Genomic DNA, 25,550 nt, shown 5'->3' with positions numbered 1-25,550 from the left:
AATCGGTAAAATATACTTACCTACATCTGGCCCCTAGCGTCCAAATCTGATCAAGCGTATACCCTTCAATATGTGTAGGTCTGCAACCTTCAGTTAGGATTTAGATAAGAGTACTTACCCTAAGAAAGGTGACCAGTATTGCATAGCGTTGCAGAGTGTCAACTTCTACATCAATTTAACATCATCAAATAATACATAATCTAACACGTTTTGACCTTCAACCACATTACATGGATTGTTATTTATGCATAACAGCCGGGTTGTTTTCTTTAATACTTTATTTATTGCTTCCCTTTCGCTTGCTATTCCTGGCTTATGGGCTGAAGTGGTGAGCACGTGCTAGTCTCGCCTAGGCGGAAACACCCAGAGTTAACACAAATCATCCTTGTGCTTGTGGAGATTGGATCTGACTGGATAATTTTGCCTCGACCCTTGAGAACAAGACATTTAGAACTTATATCAAGCAGTGTTTTGTAATGTTTGACCATGTGTTGGTTGGCATGCACAACGGGATGGTGCGAGCACCCAAGATGGTGTCTCATCTTGAAAATTTGCAAACGTTAGGTAAATTCTGCAAACTTCTTTCCTGCTTACCAGTTCCCACAACTAATCTGAATAACGTTTTTGGTTTAAATCTGGCCTAATTATTAAATTAAAATACCTTCTGTTGTTCAACAGTATTAGGTATTTCCAAGTGGAGGCAGTACCAACAAGATTAATTTGGTGCCATTAATAAGGAGCGCATTTCTTTTTGTGGTCATATGTAACCTCATGTTGGCTGTGGTCATTCACATATAAGAACCGGATACTGGTTTAGAAGCATGGGACTCACAACTTCAGTATTTGTGGAAAAACTTTCTATATATTAGACCCTGTTAAGGCATGCATTATTTGGATCTAGCCCTTCATGACATGATGATGAGGACTCAGAGGGGCCCATGCTCAGGATTAAATCATTGTGTACAGGAGTCCGAAAAAAGCGCTCTGACCTATTATTATATGGAGCTTTTGTACACCGATTCCTTGAATGTAATACAGTATTTGTGGCCTTAAAAATGATACTTCTATTTTGCCTTGCTGTTTTGTAGCAAAAATTTCTTTCATTGCCACCCTCCCAAGTCTCATTTGGTCTACCGTTGCCACAAGTAGGCTTTGAGAAGAAGATTGGTAGGGAGGACTATAAAACCTTTAGCACTGCACATTCAGCAATGATTGGCAAAACCGGAAGGTCTAAGCAGTGAAACCGATTGACTTTGCCAATACTTTTTTTGTGTAAAATAGTCTGTGCATCGGCTATGACCATCTTTCAATGACTTTGTACAAACATTACAAATGCAGTCAAAGATTGTCGCCATGGATGTAAGTACATTCTTAGGGGCCATCTTTGAATACATTTGTAATATCTGAGCAAACCTATTCAAAGACAAACATGCTGGATAGGAGGTCATCCACAGTGGATGACTTTGACTTCATTTGTAGAAAGAAGACTGTAGAGGTTGAGCATGATTCCACGGTGGCCATCTTTGAATAGGCTTGTTCAAATAATACAAGCGTCATCCTTGGTGCCCTCTGCACCTTTGTGTACACGCACGGGATGTCATGTTGAAATGGGTAAATAAACATTTTTAGATAGATGCCCACCAATAGTGTGGCGGGCGCAAAAAGATTACCAAGCATTTCCAATGCAATATGTCTCACATTAGGAAAGTTTGAGCTATTGGCATTGTAAATGACAAATTTTTTATTTATGTGTTGGTTTTGAAAATAGTGAAATTAATAACTTTGTCATTTACAATGCCAATAGTTATAACTTTCGCAAATGTGACACCTATAGCATTTGTAATGCAATATGTGTTGTATTTACGTGGTTTAGATGTATTGATATTACAAATTACAATGGCTTTTAATTTTTTTTAATAATTAATACTTAAATAAAAGTTATTGTAATTTATAATGGCAATAGCTTAAACTTTTGTAAATAACTTTTGTGAAGATTATGTTCAGTGTATTTTATTGTAAAGAAAATCCAAGAACAGAAGTGAAATATTAACATCTTTTTGTGACATTTGTAATAAAGCTTGAAACATTGATAGAACATATTTGAACCAGATAGAGTGAGGGCGATAGATAGATAGAGTGAGGGCGATAGATAGATAGAGTGAGGGCGATAGATAGAGTGAGGGCGATAGATAGATAGAGTGAGGGCGATAGATAGATAGAGTGAGGGCGATAGATAGAGTGAGGGCGATAGATAGATAGAGTGAGGGCGATAGATAGATAGGGTGAGGGCGATAGATAGATTGAGGGCGATAGATAGATTGCTAGAGTGAGGGCGATAGATAGATTGCTAGAGTGAGGGCGATAGATTGATAGAGTGAGGGCGATAGATAGATTGATAGAGTGAGGGCGATATATAGATTGATAGAGTGGAGGCGATAGATAGATTGATAGAGTGAGGGCGATAGATAGATTGATAGAGTGAGGGCGATAGATAGATTGATAGAGTGAGGGCGATAGATAGATTGATAGAGTGAGGGCGATAGATAGAGTGAGGGCGATAGATAGATAGAGTAATTATGTGGCATGTAATTATGTGGCACTGAGTGGTATTTGGAGTGTATGTTGCATTGAGTAGAGTGTAATTATGTGGCGTGTAATTATGTGGCAGTGAGTGGTATTTGGAGTGTATGTTGCATTGAGTGCAGTGTAAATATGTGGCATGTAATTATGTGGCACTGAGTGTTATTTGGTGTGTATGTTGCGTTGAGCGCAGTGTAATTATGTAGCATATAATTATGTGGTACTGAGTGGTATTATGAGGAGTGTATGTTGTATTCAGTAGAGTGTAATTGTGTGGCGTGTAATTATGTGGCACTGAGTGGTATTGTTTGGAGTGTATGTTGCATTGTAATTATGTAGCATATAATTATGTGGCACTGAGTGGTATTGTGTGGAGTGTGTGTTGCATTCAGTATAGTGTAATTATGTGGTGTGTAACTATGTGGCACAGAGTGGTATTTGGAATGTATGTCGCGTTTAGCGCAGTGTAATTATGTAGCATATAATTATGTGGCACTGAGTGGTATTTTGTGGAGTGTATGTTGTATTCAGTAGACTGTAATTGTGTGGTGTGTAATTATGTGGCACTAAGTGGTATTGTTTGGAGTGTATGTTGCATTGAGTGCAGTGTAAGTATGTAGCATATACTTATGTGACACTGAGTGGTATTGTGTGGAGTGTGTGTTGCATTCAGTAGAGCGTAATTATGTGGCATGTAATTATGTGGCAGTGAGTGGTATTTGGAGTGTATGTTGCGTTGAGCGCAGTGTAAATATGTAGCATATAATTATGTGGCACTGAGTGGTATTTGGAGTGTATGTTGCCTTGAATGCAGTGTAATTATGTGCCGTGTAATTATGTGGCACTGAGTGGTATTTGGAGTGTATGTTGCGTTGAGCGCAGTGTAATAATGTAGCATATAATTATGTGGCACTGAGTGGTATTGTCTGGAGTGTTTGTTGTATTCAGAAGAGTGTAATTATGTGGCGTGTAATTTTGTGGCACTGAGTGGTATTGTTTGGAGTGTATGTTGCATTGAGTGTGGTGTAATTATGTAGCATATAATTATGTGGCGTGTAATTATGTGGCACTGAGTGGTATTTGGAGTGTATGTTGCATTGAGTGCAGTGTAATTATGTGGTGTGTAATTATGTGGCACTGAGTGGTATTTGGAGTGTATGTTGCCTTGAATGCAGTGTAATTATGTGCCGTGTAATTATGTGGCACTGAGTGGTATTTGGAGTGTATGTTGCGTTGAGCGCAGTGTAATAATGTAGCATATAATTATGTGGCACTGAGTGGTATTGTCTGGAGTGTTTGTTGTATTCAGAAGAGTGTAATTATGTGGCGTGTAATTTTGTGGCACTGAGTGGTATTGTTTGGAGTGTATGTTGCATTGAGTGTGGTGTAATTATGTAGCATATAATTATGTGGCGTGTAATTATGTGGCACTGAGTGGTATTTGGAGTGTATGTTGCATTGAGTGCAGTGTAATTATGTGGTGTGTAATTATGTGGCACTGAGTGGTATTTGGAGTGTATGTTGCAGTGAGGGTGCAGAGTGTGTGAGGGTGCAGAGTGTGTGAGGGTGCAGAGTGTGTGGCCTAAAGTAGTGTGAGAGCGCAGTGTGCATGGCCTAAAGTAGTGTGAGGGTGCAGTGTGCGTGGCCTAAAGTAGTGTGGGGGCGCAGTTGGTGTGGCCTAAAGTAGTGTGAGGCTGCAGTGTGTGTGAGGGTGCAGTGTGTGAGGGTGCAGAAGGTGTGAGGGTGCAGAGTGTGAGGGTGCAGTGTGTGTGGCTTAAAGTAGTGTGAGGGCGCAGTGTGTGTGGGAGGGAGCACAGAATTCTCTTTTGACTGCTAATGAACTGTAAAAATGAATAAAGTAATTTATAAAACGACATTTGCAAAGCTCGGATTCACCGGGATGTAGTACCACAGCTCCGGGTTACAGTGAATTAATCCTTCGATATCACTTTAGTACATTTACGGGTTTAAGCATTTTCTACATGTTCAGTTCACAGATATAACATTGTATCGCTGAATACCATTTGGAATGTACTTCTATTTCACTGGTAGGTGATATCACTGGGATTGGAAGTGCCTGGAGGAGAAGCCAAGAAAAAGGGGATTTTGTCACTAGCTCTTCCTGCTTCTAAGGCAAGGGAACAAGACCTGCACGATAACATGGAGGGACAGGGAGCACCAAACATCACAGAAGGACTGGGAGGTCGGAGGGAGCACTAAACCGGACGGACTGAGGTGGAGGGTATAGTGAGCACTAAACAGCACTGGGACAGAGAGTGTGGAAGTATGCACTAAACCGCACGGAGGACTAGTGAGGGAGCCCTAAACAGCACAGAAGGAATGGGAGAGTCGAAGGGAATACTAAACCGCATGGAGGCACGGGGATGGTGCAAGGGGGGGCTAAACGGCACGGAGGAAATGGGGAGGGTGAGGAGCCCCAAACAGCATGTTAGGGTGGAGAGGGAGCACGCAATAACACAAAGGGACGTGGAGGGTAAACAGGAGCATGCAACAAAACTGATGGACGGGAGTGGTGGGAGGGAGCATAGAATTCTCTTCTTTGACTGCTAATGCACTGTAAAAATGAATAAAGTAATTAATTTATAAAACGACGTTTGCAAAACTCTGATTCACCGGGATGTAGTACCACCGCTCCGGGTTACAGTGAATTAATCCTTCAATATCACTTTAGTACATTTATGGGTTTAAGCATTTTCTACATGTTCAGTTCACAGATATAACATTGTATTGCTGAATAACATTTGGAATGTACTTATATTTCACCGGTAGGCGACATCACTGGGATTGGAGGTGCCTGGAGGAGAAGCCAAGAACAAGCTCTCGGCATTGCGTGGCGGGGGCGGGGGAGTGGATTCCTTTGAAGTCTGATGTGCGGGTCATGGGAGCGGATTCCTTTGAAGTCTGATACGGGGCGGGGGAGCGGATTTCTTTGAAGTCTGATGCCGGCTCCAAATAGTGTGCGATGTGCACGCGCCTGGCTCACATGCACTGTAGGCAATCCGCCTTTGGGTGCACTTTTGAAAGCCCCACTAAATATCTTGCCAACAAGCATTGCTATAGCAATGCCTAGGCTCAACCTAAAAAGAAAATATGATGTGGGAGAAGAGCAGTGAAAAGGGTGACAAGTGGTGAGTAGCAGGGAGCAACAGAGGAGCAGGAGCTGCGGTGAGGTCCTATTAAAAACTAAATAACAGGTTTGAGAGGGTGGGGAACGCAAAGGACAAACTGGCAGTAGGGTTAGGTGAAGCAATACAGAGAGCAAGTGGGCAGTGTAGTGTCCAGCTGGACACGTTCTAGTTTTTCACCCTGTTCAACACTTACACTAGCACCCCCCATCACAGGTGTTACCAGTCAGGTGACCCTGTTAATAAAAGGGGCCGGGCGCACGTGCCCTGGGCCAGTTCCAGTACCACTGTTTCCATGTGGTTATTCATACAGCATGTTGGCCTAGTGGCACAAGATTCCACAATGTCGATGAGTGGGTCGATCCCCGCATGCGGTGTGTGTCGACAGCTGCTTGCCTTGCCCCCGCAGTAGTAATGGTACCCCGTGTGAAAACACTCCCACACCCACGGTGAGAGCAATGGCTCTGAGGCAGAAGGAGACGCTACCTCTTAGCCGAGGAGAGGGGAGAGACTGTGAGTCTGCAACAGTCTGATGCCCTCGCAGCCATCCACCCGCCTGCTGAGGAACAGGACAGTGCGATACTGAGAAGCCGTTGCCGGAAAAGGAAAACATCCCGGAACCCCCTCGAGGTGAGGCAGAGCTCCTTTGGTCAGGCTTAGCACGACCGAAACCCTGCCAGTCAGTTAACTTGCATCCGCCGGCAGAGGCCTACAGTTGCCTGCATGTTTATGTCCCTGAAAGCTCCCACCTTCAGACAGGCCAGGGAAAAACAGCGCAAAATGCCCGCACGGGCGAGGAGACTGCCGTTACAGTGAAGCTGTGAAACTGAGAGCCGAGCCAGAAGCACACTCAAAGTTAAGCGGGTCATTGCAAAGTAAACCGGCAACTGAGATACTTGCTGCGGTTAGCGGGCTGGCAGGAGAATGCTGTGAGGCACCGCGCTCCGGCCGTACCTGACTGCAGACCAGAATCGCTTGACGCCTGTATACTGACACCGTCCGTGGGAGCCGGACAGTCTGCCAGCATCAAGTATATTGCCGAAGCTGCCACGGCCTCCTGCAGCACCAGAAGCTCCACCTAGTGGCCATTCGCCCCTCACTGGCACCTCAGCGACCGTGAGTCAGAAGAAGGTCACCGATCAAGTATGCACATCTACAGTGGCTGGCGGTGTCCCCCAGAAGCACAGGGAGGCTGCACATGCCCTGATCAGCCCCCGCATCTGCGAAATATACCTTGCACCCCAACAGAGTGCCCGCAAGGCCTTCCTCCGCAAAGCCCACAAAAGAGGCACAGCCTTGCAGTGTTAGCCAGTCTGCAGCGGCTGCTGAATAAAGTGACTGGCATCACCTAGCTGCGTACTAAAAATTAGGAGGACAGCCTCGAGAGTGCACTGCTCAGGATGAGGGCCCTGAAGACTCGGCAGTCCAGCGCTGACTCAGGCATGGCGAGACCACCCCAAAGGAAGGATGTGGCATAAAGAATCCCCGCAACAGCTAGCAATCCCTTTCTACCCAGGCATAAACACCAAATGGCCCGCAGTGCAAGGGAGACTACCATGGCCTCACAAAGCAATGCAATGCAATGCCACCTGTTGGTCGCAATACCCCACCGCACCTTAAAAGAGACAAGTAACCGGAGCAACCCCTGTTTGCACTGCAGCCACAGACAAACAGCCCCAGAGTGCGAGGCGGACTGCCAGGGCCTTGAATTTCAAAAAGGCAGCACTACTGACTGCACAATTTGGATGCCCCCCAGTGCCTCCCTGCATACAGAGACTACGGGAGAATCTCTGCACCGCAGGTTCAGGAAAGGTGGTAGGGCCTAGCTGCGGGAAACACACCATCAGCAGTGGAAGAATTACAAGGAAGGCACAGGAAATCTAAGCAGTGTCCCTAGTCAGCAGGCACCAGGACAGTACCCCTTAATGCCAAAACAAGGGAGAAGAAACTAGCCAAGTGACCACCACATGCCTCATGTTGGCTACCTTTTACACACTGGAAGAAGAAGAAGGAGCAAGAGAACTGCAGCATCGTGCCCAACTGCCATAGAAGGAACTTGGAGACCGTCCCACGCCCACATGACCTGGAAGGCTCACGTAAAGAGGAAGATGGCTGAGACCCAAGTGCAGTGCACCCTGAGGCACAGAGCAGCAATGAGGACATGGAGGCCCACGTGAAGTGCCGCAGGCTGTACATGAAGGAGCCCCAAGATCCCCAAAGCTGCACCAGCATCAAGCAGACAAGAGCAGCAGAGCAGCAGAGCTCAAGAAGCCAGCCACGCCCCAACCAGGCTACAGAAAAGCACAAGTAAGATGGGTGCAGAGCGCACAACCCCAGAGGCTGCCCAACACCACCACCAGTGAGGAAACAGCGCCACATGCGCCTGGTGGTGAATGGCCACCACTGCAAGGGAAAAGAGCAAGCACACCAAGCACTAGAAGAGGGTGTCTTGAAGAAAGGCCAAGAGCACAGAGTCCAAGGTACGCAACACTCACACCTAGAAGCCAGACGCCCTGGGCAGACGCCCATGGGGTAGAGAGACCTCTCCGCAGAGAAGTAATGCTGAACGCAGCACGGAGAGCATCTACATCTCCACTGCACCAGCGAACCCCCGCAGTGGACCGAAGACAGCAGAGAGTCCTCTCCCATACTGCCTCAAGGTAGAGTCGCAAGAGGCCCACAACAGGCAAGTGGAGAGTCGCACACTCCATGTGGTAAGCTGCCACCACATGTGCCCCACCAACATGAGACAGGTGGCAGAATGCCACATCCAAATGAGGACCTGGTTGGGAGGAGGAAGATAGAGTGGCAGGACGCCACTCTGCAAAGGAAGAAAGAACAGTGGCACAACAACACAGGGCAGACAACCACCACAACGCCACAGGGCAGACAACCACCACAGGCATTCAAGATGAGAAGAGCGACAGGACAGGGGATAGAGGACTTGTGACAGCACTGGAGTAGGTGTTCATCAGCACAAGCCAGCCACCGGGGTGCAAAGTCATCATGGAGGCAGCTTCGCAGGAGAACCAACCATAAGCCGCTAGCAAGCGCGATCTGCGTCGAGGCCCCATGCTTCACAGTTCGACCGTCCTCTCACCTGTCACCGACTACTTGGTATCGATAGCACCTCACCTAGCAAGTGCACCTGCTGGAAGACAACTGCAAGTGGCCACGGAGTCCCTATAGCCCTCCTCACTCCACAAGGTCACCCAAAGCAAGAGATCGCCAACTGCTGCCCAACTGGAGGAAAATCACTGTGTTTGTCATCGTCATCCAGGTGCATTATCACCAAGGACGTCAAAGGAGCATTGCACCACCAGAGTGGATCCCAACACTCCAGACAACTGGAGTTCATCAAGGCTAGCCACCCAGGAACCTTCTGTGTGCCCCCGTCAACCGAAGCCTGCCTAAGTAGAGCATTCCCCACCACTGGAATATCAACCCTTGGGGTTACAGGAGGTTTGGCCGTGGCCCTGTTGGGAGTTCCGCAGCGACCCCCCCAGCGCAGCCTACGAAAGGCCCGCACAGCCCACACTGTCATGTGGCAATCCAGGGGCAAGGTCCTCATCTTAGTCTCTGTGATAGTGGAATCTGGATCAGAGAGATTTCGGCAGCAGCTCCACGACAGGCATGGGAAGCATGGAGGTCACAGTGAAGACTGGTCACCCAAAGACCACCAGAGGAAGACACTGAACCTGAGTCCTGACGGCGACGACATCTAGATTGAGACACGAACCTCTGCTGCTACATGAGCATCTTGGCTATGGTCCTGTTGACAGTTCCTCAGCAACGCCTTCGCGCGGCCTACACGAAGCCTGCACAGTCCACACGGTCCCATGGCAGCCCTGCAGGAAGGCCCCCCAGGAGACTCCAGTGAGAGAGGAATCCAGGCAAGAGAGGCAAGTCTGAAGTTGCTCGGCTGTCAGGAGCTGGAAAGACCATCAAGCACGTTGCCTCCGAGGAAAGGTCTCATACACTCAGATCATCCCCAACAGCTGTAGGTTTGTCGTCCACCAGAACCCGAGCGTCTGCGAGATCACCATAGTGGACTCCACCACGTTCCAGTTGCACCAATACTTGAACTTTGTAAATAGACTCCAACACTGCGACACTAGGCCGGTCGGAAATACATCGCCAGGGTGGACTAAAGCATCCTGACCATGCGGTCCAAACCTCCAGCGCTGCCTAGATGCTGGCCTGAAGAGACTCATTTGGTGTTGTGTATTGTTTATTTCTTTTCTTACAGGTTGGACTTTTGTTTGTTTCGTTTCATTAAAGTTTGGGAGGGATGTAGTGTACGGCTGGACACGTACTAGTGTTTCACCCTGTTCAACAACACCCACCCATCACAGGCGTCACCAGTCAGGTGACCCTGTTAATAAATTTGCCCTGGGCCAGTTCCACTATACCACTGTGTCCGTGTGGTTTTCATACAGCATGTGGGCCTAGTGGCCCAAGACTTCACAGGCAGGAGCACATGGGGGAGAGAGTAAGAAAGTACGTGCACTCCTATGGAGTGCTTAAAAGAAAATAAAGTAGTTCCCTGAATGTGAGCAAAGTCAACAGGGGACGGATACAAGTCAGCCGATTAGGCCACTGTGAAATTAAAAAACTCCTAATCCAATAGGGAGGAAACCCATTGAGTCAAGTGGAGACAACTGAGGTAGACAACAAAGTCATCCGATTATGATCAAGTGGCTAGCATACAGCCACCTCTTTGTATATTGGAAATAATAGCTATAGCTGACAAACGGGAAAAGCAGTTTGCAGCCAGACCTAAAAATGGACATCTCTTTTGAGTAAGCTAGAGAGCAGTTCAATTTGTTTGACATATTTTACTGATTTAGTTCGATTGATAGCAAGACCTTTGAACGTGTTTTATGTTTTTATCTGCTTGCTATTTGCAGGCTGTGCGTTATTATTAACAGTATGCATGCTTACCTATTCCCTTCTGGAGCATGTTATAGGCTGTTCAAAGAACACACAGATAGCATCTTCTTTAGATAATTAAGCAGTCGGAATTTAGAGGCGATACAAACTGAGCTGGTGTCTGCTAGCGTGGTTTTGTTGGTTTTCCATTGAGTTGGTCTCGCAAGTGTTGGTTTTTGCAGTCAAAACTTGGCCTGCCTCGGTGGTGTGGGAGCAGTGAAACCTGATCTGGATGGATGGGCTCTCTGTAGCAGCAGACGGCAGGGTTTTCTGCTCAGAATTCAGCATAGATAGCAAGACTGTGTTAAAAGCTCCGACTCCTAGGGTGACGGCTCATTAGCGCCCCTCCATAAAACAAATCCACCGGGCCAAGACAGACATTCCACTCTGCGTGCGCAGAATGTTGCATTGCATGTAAAGTTATCTTTATTTGTGACTGTTTCAGAGTCTGGACTTTGCCGAACATTCTTTTCTTGCAGTGCGGGGGTTATTGCAGAGGCCGCCGCACCCCCCCTGAAGGGGGGGGGGAGGCTCAAGGGCCGGCGCCATTATCCACGCCGAGCCCCAGTGGAAGAACCGGTTCTGGGCGCCCAGAAGCGGCAGGAAGGCTCAACACCTCTCAGGGGAACATCCTGTTGGCACCAAGGAACCCCCAGCCAATAGGGGGGACAGCATGGTACAAACCCCCCAATGGGGGGGCAGCTGCACGGAGCGGACGAGCAAAAGGGGGGGATATAAGCCACCGCTCCCCCCAGATAGCTCCTAATTTTCGTGGAGCGGGGGGAAGCGGCGCACCTGAATTTTTGGGTCATTGTGTACACGAGAAAACATGCCCCCCCCCCCCCTAGAACGGGGATACATGGGGCGGCTTGTTGAAGCTTTCAGCCGTAGGACTCATGGCGCCGCATGGAAGGTGGTAGGAGATCTCCCCAAGCTCCACGAGGGCGGCAGGAGAGGAGTGCCGCAGCGAGGCCCAGCCGGTGGCAGAGATGGTGAAGCACGCGGTTCGGGGGAGCGCCCGACGACCATCGACGTAGGAGGTATGGAGTGACCCCTGACCAGAGAGCCTAGTCCGGGGATCGAAGGACAAGGCCAAGGGGACCGGCACGGCCAAGAGGCGCGCAGCGTAAGAGAAGCAAGAGGCTCGTAGCGCCAGCGACGATCCGGCAAGAAAAAGACGACGACGAAGTGCACCCTCAGTCCCCCGCCCCCCCGTCCCCCCCCGGGTGGTGGCGAGGTAAAGTGGTGAGGGGGGGTTAAGCGCTAGCCGCAGCAAAGGCATGAATAAGTCGCGGACATAAATGCAGATTTCGAAGTGTAAAGTGCTGGGCGGTGGAGCCCACAAAGGGGCGAATTGTGCTGATAACAGATGATTCTTTAGAAGGGGAACTTCCGGACAAATTCCTCTCATAAGCGAGGAATGTTCATTGTGTGCTTTGCAGTCCGCACGTGGTAATGTAGATAGCATTTTGCAGCGTAACACTAGGCCTGAGTGCGGCTGGCAGATACGGCGGCTTGCGCGCTTGGAGATAGCAATGTGCCCAGGATCACACAGATCGGCCAAATGAGAGGCATATGGTTAAAGAACAATGACTCTCGCTGAGCGGCAGCACGCTCCGCATAGGCAGCTTGACAAAGGCCACTATTGAAATAGAAGCTCGTGGAGGGAGTCAGCTCGTATTCAAGTCGCTTAGAGACGCACAATATTCTGATCCAAGCTTTGGAAAATGCGTCCGGTTCGGTCGGCTCTTGTAAAGAGCACCGCCCCTGGGTGAATTGAGCATGAGTGAAAGTGCCCCGGGTAGAGTTGTGCAAACAACCTATTGCGACCGGCTCAGGCAATGATGGAAGTGCCCCGGGTAATGCTGGGGTGACCGGCACATGTAATGTAGAGAGTGCCCCGGTCGGAGTTGTGCAAAACTGGCTGCGATCAGCACAGGTAATGAAGAAAGTACCCCGGATAGCACGGGGTGAGACCGGCGCATGTACTTAAGAAAGTGCCCATGGTAGCGTTGTGTGGAAGACTGGTCGCGAACAGCTCAGGCAATGAGGGAAAGTGCCCCGGGTAGCGTTGTGTTAATACAGGTCGTAAACAGCAATGATATAAGCTGAACTGACGTTGCGCATGCGTGGCAGGCTTGTAATCCCGTCATGTAACGTGAACAACTACAATGAGTGGGGTCACAAGAAAAGCCGAAAGATGTGAAGCAAACGTGGGCAGATAGAGCTTCCCTTTAGAAATGATCGGTGCAGAAAAGAGCCACTGATTTTGAATCCAAAAAAAAAAAAAAAATGATGCCGTTATTGCGTATGCCGCATTGCGCTAGAGGAAGCTCAATGCCGAGGTAGAGCTCGATCAAAGAACCGCCATCACGATATAGATGTGGTAAGAGGCATTAAAAACTTTTTAAGAGAACAAAAAAGTCATCGAAGACAACAATGTTAAGCCGGTAAGCATGCAGAGGCTAAACACGATTTGAAGGGTGATAAAGTAGCAAGGTCACAAGGCAGTTACATTTAGAAGTGTTTGCTAAGGCCGCTGCACCCCTCGAAGGAGGGTGAGGTGCGGGGGCAGGCGCCATAACCTTTGAAGCGCCCAGAAGCCAAAAGGGGAAAACCGCGATTCACAGCCTCCCGCCAAATGAAGGAGAATGCACAGTGGCGCCAAGAGGGCGGCCAATGGGCAAGGAGAGCGAAATTCGAACACCACGGACACCGCAACTGACCTCCGTCGACCCAGTGCCATGGCGGAGAACACCAGGATGATAGCACACTTTTGTGCGTTGCCACAAGCGCTCCATTGTGTCATGTTTAGGAACGCCGTCCAATTTAATTGGTTTTAGACCAGTCAATGCTGTCTTTGTCCTTAAATGCGTGACAACGTTTAACAAGCAAGAGAGCGATGTGTCTAAATGTAAGCATCGCCGTTTTTTTTTTGAACAGCTGAGGCTTGTGTACGGCAGCAGGTATTGCCTGGGTTAACTAAGATTTTCCGTCAGTTGAAGGCCCTCGTAGTATGATGCCCTACTTGCGCGGGTCACGGCGACAGTCTGTTAAAGAAATTGAAGTTGTCTCCTGGTAGAAATTCCAGTTGACCAGTTACATTCAGTTTGTATTCAAACAAACTATGGCACAGTAAAGCAACTTGTTTTTTATATAATGCTTGACGCCACACTCCTGTCATTTCTAATCATTGGCAATAAAAGTGTTCTGGCGTAATTTAAAGGTACTACGGCATCCGCCTCTGAAGAATGGAAGGCGGCGTGAGCTTTACTGAGGGTAAACCTCATCATTCGTCAGTGCATGTTTGGGTGTGATATTGTATATCACTGAACCTTCCTATTTGACTAAACCAGAAATAAGTGGACCTCCTCAAATGCACCCATAAGACACGGTTAACACGAAAATGTTAATGGCACCACTGGCAAAACCCTAAGCTGCAGCTGGAACTTTACTCCAGTGGTGCTCACGCTAGTGAAGATACACGTGCTTCAATCATAATATTTGTATCAGCGTGCCAAAAAACTTAAATGCATACATTTATTAGTACAATGCAGAGGTTAAATAGTTTATTTCGACATCTGTATAGATGTACAAATATATTTATCTGTGTATGCACACACAACTGAATCCAGTCAAATACAGTTGTAACGGATTCTCAGCAATTTCAACAAAATTCACCGGACATGAAACATTCAAGAATACCGACATACCTTGAATTTATTGTCACAAGTTAAATACAAGGTGCCAACTTTCTGTTTTTACCTTTCTTGAACATCTGTATAGTATGGAATGTGAAGCAAGGTCATTTCATGCTAACCATATACTTGGCTTGTTAGAGCGTAGATCATGTGCCCAATGAGGTTGTGCAAATCTCGTGCAATTTTCTTTCATGCATTTACGGGGATGTTCAGACCAATTGTTGGCGTGACGATTCCGCATCCCGGCGCTAAATATCAGATGCTTATTGCCAGTGCTACGGCATGTGGGTTACCGACCTCTCAAAGATGAAAGGCGGGGCTAGCCTACTCGGACTTGAAAAGGGCGACTGTGGAGCCAAACTCAAATCACAGCAATGGCCACAGGAATCCGCGTGGCCACTAGATCCAGGCACAGAAGCTTGCCAGCACCAGGGTGCCCATCCCCACCTGGGCAGTCATTTTGCCCCAGGGGCACACATCCGTGCAGAGGGCGGATCACGACTATCCAATAACCCGTCACGCCCGGCCCACCATGAAGCGAATGTTTTAGGTCGACCGGCAACAGCGAGGGGGATAGTTGCAAGTGGGCAAATTACAAAAGGCAGACGGTGAGTACATGAGAGCATAGGGCAATCCTGCATCGGCAAAAAAAAAATTACAAAAAAATAAATAAAATAGAAATGCATACGACATGGCGCGGCCTAATAAGGCCACAGGAAGGAGTCCAGACAGTGGGCAGGTTGAGCATACCATAAACCACAGTCCAGCCTCGACAAGGAGGCTCAAACATCCTGTGATTCTGGGCAAATCACTTAGTTTCCCGGGCCAAAGGGAATGACGGTTGCGCTGGGTACGAGTGGCCCCGAGCGCAGATCCTGCGCCCACCCCGGTGTGGGTACGGGGGCCGGCCTCACAAATAAAGGAAAAAGCACAGCCGCGCACAAGTGCACAAGGCCGTCTCAGAATATGTATGGCGGTTTTTCACCTTGGGTTTGCCCTGGTCGCCTAGAACCATTCGGCCACGACCGAGTCTAGCTGGCGGAAGGAAGGATGAGAGTCAGTGAAGTGCCGTGCGGTGACGCAATTGCGCATGTAAGCCACAATAATCACGGGAGCTGGGGGGAGCCGCAGGAAGACGTGCGCCTCCCTGCGGCGTGACGGAAATTGTTACAACGGATGGCTAAGGAGACACACCAACAGGGCGGTGTGTAGAAGTAGGCCACTCATTTTGGGATGCCGCACGGCAGGGTGAGGTGGCCAAGCCAAGGAGGGGAGTAGCGAACGGAGACGGCGCTCGCGGCCCAGACCCGGCCGGACGCCAGGGCACAAAAAAGGTAGCGAGTTGGGCCTAACTCCTTGGAGAAGCTACCCCTCCCTACACGCAAAGGGCGTGGGTGACCAGCCAAATGGTGGTTCCAGAGGTAACACGACAATGAGGACTACCAAGGACCAACAAAAGAACTGGTTTGGTAGGTGTGCCATCTACGAACTGAATGTACCACGATATGATCTGCACAATATGATGATTGACATGTTTATGACCCAGATATGATTTATGACAATGATGATGACATGTGTGATTTATGACCCAGATATGATTTATGACAATGATGATGACATGTATGATTTATGACCCAGATATGATTTATGACTATGGCGATGGCATGTATGATTTATGACCCAGATATGATATATGACATGTTTATGACCCAGATATAATTTATGGGATATTATGTTGACATGTATATGACCCAGATATGATTTATGAACCGGTGTAGATACTTCCCACAGTATGGGGGAGTGCGGGGGTTATGCTCTTTTAATCACGGCTTCCCTCACTAAACCTCACCGGTGGGTGGCGCGGGGAGCTGTTCTAGGTTGAAAACCCTGAGAACCCTGATTTCAAGTTTTTTTAATTGGGCGCCTGTTACCTTTACACATAAGGCAAACAGAGAAGTATCTAGGAAGCTAAAGCTTTGTAAATTGAAATTTAAACCCGCGGGAACCGCTCTGGCATCACATGGCTTTGCTTTAAAGTTGGGTCCGTTTCAAGAAGTATTTATGACTTCAGATAAGATTTCCATGCAGACTGCACACAGTTGTGTGTGCGTGGGGAGAGGCGGGTATATGCAAATATTTGAATTATAAAGTAAAACTTTGGTCTAAATTGAAAAAAGCATTATAAATAGAAATGGCATTTGAAACCAGATGGCAGAGTTTGTTTTAATTTTTTTATTTTTCTTTCCTCTCCGTTGTAAAGGTTGCCTTTGTAGCTTTAGCGTTTGTAGCGGGCATTCTGTGTTCACTTCCTGTTGAAGAGGAAAAGTGCAAGCCATATATCCAGCCATTGGAGCTGCAGACCGTTATCCTCACTTCCAAAGTCATCATGTGGGTCCTGCAGTTTATTCATGAGCGATACCTACAGTACCACCACAGCAAAGTGAGAAGCCGCGGCTACCTGTCCCTATACCGCGCCACAAGGCACGTGAAGAGACTCCCGCTGCTGGTGCATTCTGCAGGTGAGCAGACCCATTTACACACACTGTGCTCTGGGTATTCAGTCATCCAGCTTGTAGACTTCCTGCTTGATGATCCTGTCCTGTTTTGTTTGTATTGTGTACTATGCTGCTTGAAAGGCCCAGAGTGGTTTATTGACAAATTCTCTCAGGATAATCTTAGTGGAGGGTATGTTGGATAAGAATCCTTCCCAAGTTGCTAATTTATTAGTGGCATGCAGATTTCATTGTGAAGGACGTTCAAGATTGTCTGCTCAAAGAACACATACACCTTAGGTGGCAATAAAGGGCAACATTTTAATTATCTTTCCTTTAGGAATTGGTTTCCGTGATCCTAATGAGTGAATTGTAGACTCTGCCGAGCTGAGGAGCACCAACAGTGCTCCACTTTTTATTCTGCAGCAATAATGTTTAGCATGACTGTGAGGGGACTGTCTGACCCATAGCAGTATTCAAAGCACAGGTACAACCTGCTTATTGTGCCTTTTTGGAGAGGCCTACCAACACTCTACTCTTTAAATCCATTCCGCTCCCCTTAGAAACATGCCTTCTTTCACCCAGGTGCACAAGGTGAGCGACTTTAAAATATGCCTTTATCCACTGTTTAAGTGGTGGATGCTTGTCATGATGTGTTTTCCTCTCAAGATGGCAGAGCATTCATAGGAAACCCTCTACCTGTGAGTTTTGACCAACATTAAAATCGCCAAAAATAACTAGCTGGTTTTAAGACACTTAGCTAGGAGCTGGCATAACATTGTGTTCTTACTCCAGCCAGCTACCCCAGGTTTGGGTGGGAAAAAGTCGGCACACCAGTCCTCTCCCCTATTTTGCTGGGTGCCAAAACCTTGAATTCAGTTTTTGAGCTGATTGGAGTTGGACCTCTGTTTATCTCACCGAAAACGATCTGTGGACTTGAATAGTGCTTACAGTTATTGTAGGTGCATGCTGCTCAGTTCTTCAAACTGGGCACAAGTTGGAAGACCTCTGCCTAGGCCCAGACGTGACTCGTATGTCCTCCAGTTGAAATGCATGCCTTCAGGCCGTAAGCACCTCCTGTAATGACTCAAATCCACGTATTGACTGGACTGGTGTGTAATTCTACTCTTTTTCCTTATTTGCTATTTTGTTTGTCTCCCACTGTTCTGCAAAGGTACCCCATTTTCCAACATGTATGCTGCAGAGCACATTGGCTCTGTTGTTCTCATAGTGGATGGTGGTTACTGCCACCTTGAACTGAGCAGCTGTGTGCCACCGCACCCTACGCACACGCCTCCACAACGCAGGGATTCAAGACCAGGCTCTGGAATGGACCTCTGGAATATCCTTCCTCTCCGGCAGAACCCAGAGCGTCCGCCTCCCCCTTTCTGTTCCAAAGCTGCCGAGATCATCTGCAGAGTACCCCAAGGATCATCCCTCCGCCCAGCATTGTTCAACATCTACATGGCTCCGCTCGCCCACGTCGCCCGACTGCACGACCTCAACATTATCTCCTACTCCGACGACACCCAGCTGATCCTCTCCCTCACCAAGGACCCCCCTCACCTCCAAAACCAACCTCCACGCAGGAATGAAAGCCGTCGCTGAGTGAATGAAGAACAGCCGTCTGAAGCTGAACTCGGAAAAAACAGAGGTCCCCATCCTCAGGCCCCACCCCCTCAGCCTGGTACGCCTCCTGGTGGCTGACCGCACCGGGAGCAGCACCAACACCCACCGACCACACACGCAACCTGGGGTTTATCCTCGACTTAACACTCTCAATGACCAAGCAAGTCAACACAGTCTCGTCTTCCTGCTTTAACACCCTCCGCATGCTCCGCAATATCTACAGGTGGAACCCCACCGAAACAAGAAGAACGGTCACCTAGGCCCTTGTCAGCAGCAGGCTGGACTACGGAAACGCCCTCTACGCAGGAGCCTCAGCCAAACTCCTGAAACGTCTACAACGCATACAGAACGCCTCTGCACGCCTGATCCTCGAAATCCCCCACCACAACCACATCACACCCCACCTGAGAGACCTGCGCGAGGATCATCTTCAAGCTCCTCACCCACGCACACAAGGCACTCCACAACACCAGACCAGCATACCTCAACAGACGACTCACCTGCTACATCCCGAACCGCCAGATCTGCTTCGCCGACCTCACCCTCGCCACCGTCCCCCGCATCCGAAGAGCGACCACCGGCAGCAGATTGTTCTCCCACCTCGCCCCCAAGACCTGGAACACCCTCCCCATCCTCCTACGGCAGACCCAGGACCTACTAACTTTCAGGAGGCTACTCAAGACCTGGCTTTTCGAGCAATAGCAGCACCCTACCCCCCAGCGCCTTGAGACCAACACGGGTGGGTAGTGCGCTTTACAAATGTCTTGATTGATTGATTGTGGGAAGATTATAGTTGTTGGAATCTGGCATTTTAGTACACTGGGAGAGGAGCCTATTGTCCCTCTCCTTGTAAAACTCATTCAGTACCCATTACTGGGGTCTTTGTAGTTGTGTTATAATGTGTTGTAGCTGGGTTTTATATAGCGCTTCATACCCCTGCTGAGGTGGTAAAGCTCATTGTTATTTTTGTGGATGTATTTATGCATGGAGTTAAATTATGTAGCCAGAAAGCAGTTTAGCAGAACTGCAAAATGAGCAGAAGATTCCCCCTATAGGGTGAAAATCTAGGTCTATAAGCTTTTCTGAAGGGAGAATGCAATTTGATACAGGTTAGATGACGAAGAAGCGAGTTCCACGGTCTAGCTGCCACAACCAAGAAAGCTCTACCTCCCCATCTTTTCTTCTGGACTTTAGACACCGACTGCCGTTTTGGAATATCCAAAGTAAGACTTGTCGGTGCATTCTGCACCAACTGCAGTGTGGCTTGGATGATGTTATTGTTACCTAAATAAAGTGCATTACAATAGTCAATCCTTGACTTGACCTAAGCCAGGGCTACTTGTTTCCGTGCCGAGGGGGATATGAACTGAAAAATTTTCTTAAACATTCTGATGATCCAGAAACTAGTTGACGAGGTGCGGTTGGCCTGCCAGTTCAGTGATAGCTCCCTGTTGAGTGATATGATAAAACAGGAGCCATTCCCAATTGAGGGTTAGCAGTATGGAGAGGCACTGTGACCTAATTGCAAGAAATACGGCAAGCAAGCCAATTTCTGAAAATATTTGAAAAGGTGCTGTGAGTAACGCAACGATAAAGTGAATACTCCTGAGCCGGCTAACCCTCAATTGGGAATTGCTCCAATTTTATCATATTACCTTGGCTTTGCTCCCAGGCGCTTGTGTGACATAACGTGCCCCTGTGCGCCCATAATATTACCTCCCCGGCAATATCGTGTTTGCCTCACTACGTGACCCTGGCTATTAGGCTTGGCTTAAATTCCCTCAGGCATGTAATTTTTATGTCCTGATGATGATTCCAATATTGTCTCTATGGGATTGAAACCTTGTCAACCTTATATGCCCTATAAACAAAATTGAAATAATTACTAATGTGCAAATGTGTCTCTACATATTGTTTGCTTGTTGCATTTCTTTATACAAGTTACAAGCATTTCTTGTCCTGCCTCAATCAATCAATCAGGCGTTTGTCAAGCTCAACTACTCACCCGTAAGGGTCTCAAGACGCAGGGGTGGGGGGTTAGCAGGCTCCAGTCTATCAAAGGGGGTGAGGTCTGTCGAAGAGCCGGGTTTTGAGGTTTCTCGCGAAGATGTGGAGCAATGTTGTCTGTCTGAGGTTGAGCGGAAGGGCGTTCCAGGCTCGGGCAGCGAGGAAGGAGAAGGTGCGGCCTCCCGATCTGGTCTTTCTGGTGCGGGGACCACAGCGTAGGAGAACTGGGCTGATCGTAGTGTCCTCTGGGGTGCGCGGAATTTAAGTCGGCTGTTCAGGTATGCTGGTCCGGTGTCGTGGAGGGCCTTGTGGGTGTGGGTGAGCATTTTGAAGGCGACTCTAGCTTCGATGGGGAGCCAGTGGAGAGTGCGCAGGTGCTGGGAGATGTGGCAGTGTCTTGGCAGGTCAAGGACCAGTCTTGCGGCGGCTTTCTGGATGTTCTATAGCTTGCAGGTGAGGCCTGAACCTTTTCTGTAAATTTGTGAATTTCTCTTAATTTTTTGTTTTCTTTATATGTGTTGCATTGGATGCAGGATTGTTTCCCACTTTATTCTAGTGTTTTCTGTTTTGATACATTATTAAATTCTCTAAAGCTTTAATATAGCACTGATTTCAGGCCTATATTAATTGTTTTCTGTGTGAATTTACCTTGTCCGGGACTACTTTATTCAGTGTATAGCACCAGAGACTGTAAAGGTTTCTCGAATTATTTCTGTTTGCTGCATTTGGAAGGCCCAGAGGGAAACCCCACACCCATATCCCTTTTTCAAGTAAAGGCCATGTGCATTTTTAGAGTTCCCCATGCTCCACGGCTTAACGAACTGCTGTTTTCACACTGAAAATTATTTGAATGGCTGCCATATTTTCAGATTCAGGTTCCTGGCTGCTTCAGAAGTTTTATGCAAAGAGTGATGTCAGTGAGGAATGCTTCAACTGTCTGTGGAGGGTGTGAGTAGATCTGATTGACTGATGTTATTGAATGACTCCGGGGTTAGTCCTGTCAATTTCAAGTATGAGTAGATGCGTATTTTGAAGAATTATGGTATGTGATGTGAAGAAGCGGTGTTGGCTGCTTTTTCGAGTGGTGTTGTGAATAAGCAACGCAAATGGCTTAGTTAAGTATTGTTGGGAGTGACTGAGTGTTTAGGATGCAATTGAAATTGTGAATGCCTGCGATGTGGCAGGCGTAGCAGTGCACAGCTGAGTGTGAGAGATGTGAGAACAGCATGAATTATTGTTTATGTATCTGTATGTATTTTAAATGGTTGTGGGTGAGTGAATGGTGTGAACAATTGTCTTCGAGTGTGAGTGGCTGCATTTCGGTGCCTGTGTGAATGAAGCAACTGCGGCAAGTGCTAATGGTGGGTTCAATGAATGGCTAGAATTGCTTAGTAGCTATTGCTGAGTGCTCTAAATGGGATAAGGTGAGTGGTATCAGTGTCTAGAAGTAGTAAGTCAGTGGTAGGAATTTTAGCTGAATAGCCTAGGTAAAGTGATTGAGGGTAGTCCCTGCAGAAGGGGGTGTGCTGCAAGTGGTTTTGTGAGTAACCGAGTGATTAAATGCATGGCATCGTGTATAAATAATGTACTGTGCTCATGGTTGTATGAGTGATTTGTGCTGCAAGTAAGTGTCGGCAACTGTCACTGTTGCACATGCCATAATGTGGCTTAGCATGTTCTGAGTGTCTAACTTGGGTTGCATGTGATGACATTTGTGGTGTGTTGAGTGGCTGCGAGGGAATTGGTGGTGGCATGAGCCGATGATATTGCAATGGTGGGAGAAATTTAGTTACTGGTTGACTGGATTGTGAGCCCTGGTCAAGCAGTAACCAAAATCCTTGTTTGGGTAAGGCACAAGCAAGCCCCAAACTAACCTGAGTTCAATGCCCTAGTAGCTTAGCACAGAGCAGTCAGGTTTAAGTTGGATTCAATGTGTAAAGTATTTGCGCAAAACTTCAAACAGTAAAACAGTGAAAACACCACACAAAGTATCCCACACAAAGTTAAAAAGTAGAATAACATGTAATAAATAAAACTAGACTAAAATGACAAAAATCTAATCAGTAGAACCGAAGTTGTGATTTGTTAAAGAATAAAGTGTAAAATAGCTCCAATAAGCAGAAAGCGCCAACTGTGGCTAGCTGGTTGCAGTGGGCCAGGTCAAAGTCAAAAGTTGAGGCCTACTGCCATAGAGCGCAAGTCTGGTACAGTCCCAGATTAGTCTTGCTGAAGTTTTATTTTCTCAAGTTTTGTGCCAAGAATCCCGTTTGCATTGGAGAGGGTTGTGGGGAGCAAGGAGAGCATCGCGGGCAGTTGTCGGTGTGGTGCGAAGAGCAGTCAGAGTGTCACGGATGGGCGGGTTGGTGCTTTGCATTGGCGGTTCCTTGTGAGTAGTCGATGTTTTGGTGCGCAGAGGCAGGCTGGTGGCAGCTCACGCTGGTTTTGGTGCGAGCAGCACAGTCTCAGTGTGAACGAGCCTGTTTGCAGCCTCAAAAAGCCAAAAAGCTTGATTTTAAGCTCACTGAGCCTGTCCCTGAGGCTCAGATCAGGAGGTCAACAGGCTAGACCTTGGACTCAATTTGGGGTCCTGGGTTCAAGATGAAGTTGGAGGTCCAGTTCTTCTTCCCTAGGCAAGCGGGCAGAAGGCAGCAGGTCAGCACAGAAGGGCAGCAGTCCCTTTAGAGCAGCAGTCCATCAGAGTGGTAATCCTTGTAGCAGCAAAGAGGTACTTCATCCTGGCAGATGATCCATGGGTCCAGGAGTGTACTGAAGAGTTGGTGTCTGAGGTCCAGTATTTATATACAGTTGTGCCTTTGAAGTGGGGTGAAGCTTCTAGATGCATGCCTTTGAAGTGCACTGATGCCTTGCCTTCTTGGCCCTGGCTCCAGACTAACTATAGGGGTATGCTACACTTTGTGTGGAGGCATAACACAGTCTATTCAAGTGTAAGTAAGACTGGGCCCAGCCCCTCCTTCCCATCCTGCCAGTGATGGCCTATCCAGTCTCACCTACACTTCCCATTGTGTGTTGCTGTCTAGGAGGAATACAAAAAGCGCAACAGTCAGCTACACCCAGTCATTTGAACCAGGTTCAGGCTGCAGGGACCAAATGGCTAAGGCAAGGAAATGCCAACTTTCTAAAAATACCATTTTCAGAATTGCAATTTAAAATCCGACTTTACCGTAAGTTAAGATTTTTATTTGTGATTCCAGAGACACCAAACATGAACTGGTTATCTTTTTCCATTCGGAAATTACACTTATGAAATATATTAGGGCAACTCCAATGTTATCCTATGAGAGAGATAGTCCGTTATCCTATGAGAGGGATAGTCCTTGCAGTGGTAAAAAACACATTTAAGGGTTTTCACTACCAGGGCACGTAAAACTTAAAAGTACATGTCCTACTTTATAAATACACTGCACCCTGCCCTCTGGGCCATCCAGGGACTGCCCGATTGACTTATATGTGCTAAAAAGGAAGGATTGTGCCTGGCAAAAGGTTTATTTTGCCAGGTCAAAATGACAGTTAAAAAACTTCACACATATACTGCAATGGCAGGCCTGATACAAGTTTACAGGGCTACACAATCAGTGATGCAGACTTTCTAGTAGCATCTAATTTACAGGCCCTGGCCCTGGCCCTGTAGTGCAACTTTACTAGGGACCTATTAGTAAATTAAATATGCCAATTGGATATGAGCCAAAGTAACCTGTTTAGAGGTGAGAGCACAAGCACTTTCGCACTGGTTAGCAGTGGGAAAGTTCACAAAGTCCTAAGGCCAACAAAAACGAATTCAGTAAAAAATAGGGGGACGAAGGAAGGCAAAAAGTTTGGGGTTGACCATGCAAAAAAGGCCAAGTCCAAGAAATGGATATGTTTGCTTGTTGTTGCAAATGAGTGATGTTTTAACTTGATGGTGATTTTATGGTAAAAACAGTTTGTCCTTTGGGTGTTCTGTGAGTGGTGACGTTTTTGTGACTGAGATATTGCACATGTTTAAATGAAAGGCTGCAGAAAGGCTGCAGTGTGGCAAGTGGTTTTGAGTGAACGAGTGGTTGTGTGTGAGCTATATTATGGAGTGTGAGGCTGGATTACAAATGAGGGTGCTATAAGACTTAAGGTGAGTGAATGTGTGAGCAATTGGTTTTGTTATAGATGAGTTCTCGAGTTTGTGTGTGGGTGTGCATGTGGGTATCTTGAGTTGTGATTGCAGTCGCTAAGCAATGTAAATGTCTGAGTTGTGATATAAGTGGCTATGGGAAAGAGAAAAAGTAAAGAGGTTTGTTCCTTCTTTGAGGGGTGAGGCTGTCATTGAGCTGTTAGTTGATCCATGTGCGTGAATAGTAGACAAGTTGTGTGTGAGTAATATTAGAAAATAATGCATGTTGCTGGTATGACCAAATAAGCTGTGTGAGTAAACCAGTGTTGAGGCAATGTTGTGTGAGCGATGTTGAGTTGTTCCATTGGTGGTGAGTAAGGAATGATTGAAGTGGCCTCAGCAAGTGTTTGGTAATGTGAGTGGATGTGATAAAAGACTTCCATTGATTGGATACTGATGAATGGTTTGAGTATGTGGTGTGGACAGCAGCTATGCACAAGTGATAGTATTAAGCAGTGTCAGCTGGCTCAGTCTAGTAAGTAACTTTGGGTATATTGGATTAGTGACTGCAGCAGAGGTTAATATAAGTTTCTTGTGGAATTATCTTGTCTGCGATTTCAACACAGTGGTGTGCATAGTTGTCCGGATGTTGTTTGAAGATGTGTGACAAGAGAATGGTGTGCAGTGTAAACAGCTGCAGGTCATAACTTGGTGGACATGACTGAAGTCAGGCAGTTGAAATCATTGAGTGACTGCTTAGTGGGTGATATGGGTAGATGTGGCTGAAGGATATATCAGATAAAGCTCTTAGAAATGAGTTTGTGATAACATTTTGTTGCAGGTGACACTGTTGTGAGTTAGGGAAAGGTTAACTAGGTAAGAAGCAACATGCTGGTGGTTGTAATCGGGTTGTATTTGGTACAGGGAGTGGGCTTTAGGAGGTCCTTTGAGATAACACAAT

The 25,550-nt window shown here is 47.3% G+C and overlaps 1 protein-coding gene across 1 annotated transcript in view; it reads left to right on the top strand.

Annotated features, from left to right (window-relative positions):
* TMEM192 (transmembrane protein 192) overlaps positions 1–25,550 on the top strand; it is a 528,270-nt gene that overhangs the window by 156,318 nt on the left and 346,402 nt on the right. The window contains exon 3 of the mRNA XM_086962393.1: positions 16,620–16,878. Coding sequence (XP_086818519.1) covers positions 16,620–16,878 — 259 coding nt within the window. The remainder of the gene's footprint in view (positions 1–16,619; positions 16,879–25,550) is intronic.

Source organism: Lissotriton vulgaris, chromosome 3_1 (genome assembly GCF_964263255.1).
Source record: "Lissotriton vulgaris chromosome 3_1, aLisVul1.2, whole genome shotgun sequence".
In the NCBI taxonomy this organism is placed as follows: Eukaryota; Metazoa; Chordata; class Amphibia; order Caudata; family Salamandridae; genus Lissotriton; species Lissotriton vulgaris.
The sequence above is the reverse complement of the archived record's forward strand: the minus strand, read 5'-3'. Positions and strand labels throughout refer to the sequence as shown.